This window comes from Cupressus sempervirens, chromosome 2 (assembly GCF_028749045.1).
Source record: "Cupressus sempervirens isolate cs-2001-9-10 chromosome 2, ASM2874904v1, whole genome shotgun sequence".
Taxonomy (NCBI): Eukaryota; Viridiplantae; Streptophyta; class Pinopsida; order Cupressales; family Cupressaceae; genus Cupressus; species Cupressus sempervirens.
Genome location: NC_143119.1, coordinates 737180216 through 737186679, shown reverse-complemented (window position 1 = coordinate 737186679; position 6464 = coordinate 737180216). Strand labels below are relative to the sequence as shown.

General features: G+C 31.0%; 1 protein-coding gene across 1 annotated transcript; it reads left to right on the top strand.

Annotated features, from left to right (window-relative positions):
* Positions 1-4089: 4089 nt before the first annotated feature.
* Positions 4090-6047, top strand: LOC149575490 (wall-associated receptor kinase 2-like). Its single transcript, XM_089812232.1, has 2 exons — positions 4090-5105; positions 5220-6047. Exons 1-2 carry the CDS (start codon positions 4490-4492, stop codon positions 5510-5512), a joined length of 909 nt encoding a protein of 302 aa, XP_089668358.1. The 5' UTR covers positions 4090-4489; the 3' UTR covers positions 5513-6047.
* Positions 6048-6464: the final 417 nt, after the last annotated feature.

The following is a 6464-nucleotide window of genomic DNA, read 5'->3' as shown; positions in this document are numbered from 1 at the left end:
AATTGGAATTGGGAAAAAGTAGAATATGGTATCCCCATTTGACACCCAAAATAGGAATTCCAAATTCCTTCAAAATACTTGTTATTTAGAATTCTCACTTTAATTCCCATTTTAAATCCCATTTATTGAAAATGAGGATTTCAACTAAAGTAAAATTTAATTGGGTTTGACATTCGGATGCCCATTTGGAGGCACCTATTTTTGCACAAATTTTTGAAATTTAATTTTTTTAAATGGGGGGAAAATTTTCTGCTATTACTGGCTTATATGATTTTCGCATCTAGAGTTGCTCACATAGATCACCGCCTTCATATATTTCCTCCATACCTTTTACTATTTTTGTTTTTTTCTTACTAGTTGTTGCCAACAAAGTTACCTAATACATATCTACATTTTATTTTTCGTAATGTTTCTAATATTTCTGAATACCTATCTATTGAATCTGTTTGTGATTGTATATTGAATCAATGCTTGAACTTCTTTCACTTTATAACTATGCATGTCCTTCTTTCTATTCAATGCAATATATATATATATATATATATATATATATATATATATATATATATATATATATATATGTATACAGATACATATATCTATATGTATACATATACATATGTATATATGTATACATATACATATGTATATATGTATACATATACATATGTATATATGTATACATATACATATGTATATATATATGTATACATGTATATATATATGTATATACATATATATACATATATATGTACATACATATATATTTACATACATATGTATGTACATATATATGTACATATATATATGTATACATGTATATATATATACACATATATATATATATATACATATATACATATATATATATATATATATATACATATATATATACATATGCAATATATATATATATATATATATATATATACATATACATATACATATATACATATACATATACATATATACATACATATACATATATATACATATACATATACATATACATATACATATACATATACATATATATACATAATACATATACATATACATACATATATATATATAATACATATACATATACATACATATATATATATATATATATACATATACATACATATATATATATATATATATATATATATATATATATATATATATACATATACATACATATATATATATATATATATATATATATATATATATATATATATATATATATATAGCATTATTCATACCATCACCATTGCTTCTGGAGTGAATCAAAACTTTTAATAATATCGGGCCTTACCAATTAGTATTGCTGATGTGTATGCTCATTCACTTTTTAACTCATATGGTTATTTTGGCTAGTATTCCAATTCCACAATGAGCAACCAAACAGAGGAAATCTCTATTCTCACAATGAATTTTTGGTCAATGAAACAATCCCAAATTGAATTCCCTAATCTTAATCAGGACTCCGAATTCTAGAATCCCAAAGCCAACATTCCAAATGCCAATGCTTAATTTATATTCTAGCAACCAAACAACCCCTAAAATAGTGTTGTAGTGCATATAAAAGCTTGTTAATGCTACTATTTACACTTAAAAAAAGCTTAAACTCCACCATTTAATGTCATAATCCCATTATTTCTTTAATATATTAAAGGAGCATTGTAAACAAATGTAAGTAGTAGAAATTTAGAAAAGCAATATATACGCATTGATTGGTATATATACACTCAATATTGAGTAACATAGTATTAAACAAGAAAATAATGTATTTATTAGAAATGCACTAAATATAAATATATTTTTATTTAAATAATAATGTTTATTTAATGTATAAGGAATATATAATTAGTATCTTTATATATATTTTAAGCAAAGTAATTTAACATAATTAATACAAATTATTTATTGTTATATGTTACTTTATATTTAACATAGAAAATTTAATACTAAATATATAATTTAAATATTTAATATTTAATTCAATTTGGAATGTAGATTTGAACATAAAATATTATATATTATAAATATAAAAATATATAAAATATATAAAATATATAAAACTTATTTTTAAAAAATATTTGAAGTCTTTATTTTTTATAATAAATTTAACTTTTCTGTGATGTTTGTTTCTTTCATATTGTGATGGATGGAGTGTGAATACACACATTCTCTAATTTAAAAGAAAATACATCTTATGAATTGTAGAAATCCTTTTGATGATACTATTTTTTTTTGAGGATTGATAAGACGTTGAAGCTAAGATTAATTATTATTATTTGTTTTATTATGACTAATTATTATGATTATTAATTAAACTTGAATAGATTTGAAGTAAGATTTCTCAAAGAAGAAGCTCATAATTTACTGGAAGTTCTTACCTTACTCTTAAATCTAATTATATATATTAACATATATTACAACAATTTTTTGTAAACTTTTAACTAATTTGATGGTTATAATCAAATAGGAATACCATTTTGATTTTTACAATCATGTTATTTAATATACAAAATAGTCAAAAGCTCTACCTAATCATTGCTCATTGTAAATCTTCTCCCTTTCCAATTTTAATCTTTGTGTATGTCGGTGGCTCCACTTTGTTGTGTCCCTACTTCTCTTTTTCCCCTCCATGCAACCATAGCCATCGTATAATCTGACAATGCGGGAAAAGTGAAGTAGAGCCTTAGCCCATATGATCTTGTAAGCCATGGTCATATACCACAACGACGGCCTCTACGATGTCAAAAGTCTACTAGAGTCCCTAATATCTGCAACATATTTTTCCCGTGGCCTGCGTCGCACTCCTCATATAGACACATTCATCTATCTATTTACACACTTCAACTCTTGGTATTCTTCAACTCTTGGTATTCATCGACTCCTACAAAGGCATTTATGGGTGGGGAGTCATCGCTTGTTATCATCAAAGCCATCTGATTGTTGTTCTTTTGGTGATTATTATTGTTTGAGTTAAATATATAGAAAAAATAGAAGACGGTGGTAAGAAATTGTGAGTTGGGGTCATGTGAGCTAGCAGTGTCAGTTAACAAGTTGGCAAGTGGATTATGAGTGGTCATCTGCAGCTTGCCAGACGTTAGAGTGTGAGTAATAAGCTTCAGGATATTATGGGCCATTCACCAATCAAATTGATGTTGAGGAAAGGAGAGTGTACTTAGATTTGTTCAGCCTACCTACTTTATTCATAAATTTATTCACATTTTTGCCATCACCAAATGAACAATTACGATTGTCTAATGGTCATCCAAATCTATTCCACAATTTCCAACCATTGGTTGCACAAATTAGCTTGTGCAATTCATATAGGGAACACCTATGGCCTAATAAGGTGAGAGATGTCATTCTAAAGGTACTTGTTTTTATCAATTTGTCTAAGTACAATATGTGCCTCCACAAAGATATTTGTAGACTTAACACACCAAAACTAATATACACTCATGTTATTTGAAAAGTATTATGTATACTAAAGATCTATATATAATTGTAGTTTTTGAATATAAAAAATTATTGCATTTATAAACTTTTAATACATAATTTAATTTTAAAACCAACCCATTTCTTTGTCCAATAATTAGTCTATCACATAATGATAGTGGCTTCATATTCAATCCATCTACATCTATTGTACTGTCTATGCAGCAACTTATTTGCACCTTGATAAAAAAATATATTACTAACAAACAATATTATATTAGCATATATGTTAGCTAATTATAAGTGTTTGTAAATTATATGAATAGACAGTACCCTACATCTACACCTATAATAACTTTTTTTTTTTTTTTTGTGGAAATGATTGAACACGGAAAGAAAAGGATATATCATTACTACTCAGATGAAAATGTCAAAGATGGAGATGTGGCCCGCTCCTCACCTTACACTTCTTCGAACATCTTTTCAACGGTGAGATATTTTATACACCATGTAGAACTATTCTTTCCCAATATATTCTCACAGGGCACCTGAATTACCGTTTCTCACACGCTGAGATAGTAAAAACACCAGTCAACATACCGGGCACATGAAAATGTGTGGACGACGTCTGTTGAATTGACGATTCACAATAATCTATACATGCACTGACCCATTCAACAACAGGAAACATCTCGACTTGTGTATTGCAATTTCTTCCATAGTGACCCATTCAATCTTGCCGGCTTATACTATTTATTTCCTTGCGGTTTTTCATTTGTCAATGACTGCTCAAGAACAAAATGTTGTGGCAAATGGAAATGCCTTGCGGACTTCTGGCTCGCTTTGTTATCTGTGTCTGTTTGGTGGGCTTCACTCTTGGAAAATGTGTTCCTGAAAAATGTGGTTCAATGATTGTGGACATCCTGATTTTAGGATCACGTGCATCGACGACCAAGATAGTGGGATTAAAAATGTCCTTGCGTTTACGGCGGGCTTTGTAAATAGTTGTTTTGTTAATGAATTTAATTGGGGTTAATATTCCAGGATCATGAAGATCGATTATAAGGGTCATTTGATCATTAATTCTTCTTCTATCAGGGCCGTTTCATGCGGTCCAAGCAATATTTCTAGAAATTTCTTTCTTCTAGATGACCCATACACTCTATCTGAGTCAAATAGGGTCGTGGTTATCGGCAACAATACATTCGGTACATACAGTTTTGGGGAACTGGGAGAGGCCAGATGCGTATCAGTTGACTTACGAAGTAGTCAAATACCATACTGTCGCTATGGCTGTTGTGAAATTTCATTTCCAGATAATTTGCGCTTGATAAATTTCACTGGTGGGGGTGTCTTTCATTTGCCCAATAATACTACCTCGTGCGGCTTCTCTACCATAATGGACCCTTCCACCTTCTCCACCGTAATAGAGCCCTCCACCTTCAATATCACGGATAATAATAAATCAGCCTGGAATGTTACTTATGGTCTCCGCCTTAACGGGGGTATTGGGGACCAAGATTGTGCGACGGCTAAAACCATGGGCGATTATGTTTGCTCCTCGAAAGAAAAATGTCTTGAGTCGCCTTCAGGAAAGGGGTACGTATGCGAATGTCTCCCAGGGTATGAAGGAAATGGTTACTCCAAAGGCACCGATTGCACAGGTATATCTCCCCACTTTTGCTAATTATAACCGCGTGAGTTCTCCTTTATTAGTATTGCTCTTTACGATCTCAAAGATCATAACGACAAGGATGACGAATGTTGATCAAATATAGATGAATGCAGTCATAAAGAGGCAAATATGTGCGTTAGAAAGAAGGGAGGGGGAATATGCCATAATTTGGCAGGTTCCTACAAATGCTCATGTGCAAAAGGATTCGTTGGAGATGGTTTTACAGATGGGTTGGGATGCAGATCCGCAACTTTCAACCACCTAGTCTTATCTGCCACCATAGGTAACCAAATGTTTGGTATGCTCTTTTTTGGTGACTTGCTTGGCTTAAACATATTTGATAATAACTATTTTTTGGTGATTAAAGAAGCACCACTTGAAACGTTTGGAGGCTAAGTATTATCAGCTGTTGCAGCAACACATTGCTTTTACAGTGGGGAGAGAAAGCTTAAAAATTTTCTCTGCTAAAGAATTGGAAAGAGCTTCCAAAAATTATTGAAATGAAATGATGTTGGGAAGTGGTGGCTTTGGAATTGTGCTTAAAGGAATTTTGTCAGATGACACTCTTGTGGCCATTAAAAAGTCCAAGAAGGCTATAAATCTGAAGGATGATCATGAGTTTCTCAACGAAGTTACAATTCTTTCTCAAATAAATCATAGAAACATAGTGAAATTGTTAGGGTGTTGCATTTAAACTAAATACCCATTGTTGGTATCTGAATTTGTTCCCAATGAAACATTATTTCAACATCTACAGTCAAAAGAGGAGTCTTTGTCTTGGGCATCATGTCTATGGAATTGAAATAGGGGAGGCTTTGGCATATCTACATTCTAGAGCATCTCAACCCATTTTCCACTAGGATGTAAAATTGTCTAATATTCTATTGAATGACAAACTTTCTCCCAAACTTACAAACTTTGGGATTTCTCATGTCATCTCTACTTCTAATAACACACATGTGACCACTAATAATATAAAGGGCACATGGGGTTATTTGGATCCTGACTACTTCCAAACTTTTCAACTCACCAAAAAAAGTGATGTGTATAGTTTTGGCATAGTCCTAGTTGAGCTTTTGATAGCTCTAAAACCCATTTGCACAAAAAGGAACCATAATGAGATGAGTTTATCTAGCCTTTTTCTATCCAAGTTCAACAACAATCATCTGAGAGAGATCTTAGATGCCAAATTATTGGGAGAGGAAAACTTCCAAAAGATGAAAGATATGGCCAGAGTATCAAGAGAATGTCTTCATCTTGAAAGAAGGAAAAGACCATCAATGAAGGAGGTAGTGGAAGAACTATTATGGATAAGAGGGGACACCAGAAAGATGAAATTTCAAGGGAA

Coding starts and splice junctions, on each gene's coding strand:
- LOC149575490 (XM_089812232.1), top strand. CDS start 4,490: ATGAAGATCGATTATAAGGGTCATTTGATCATTAATTCTTCTTCTATC. Junction 5,106..5,219: donor CAAAGGCACCGATTGCACAG/GTATATCTCCCC, acceptor GATCAAATATAG/ATGAATGCAGTCATAAAGAG.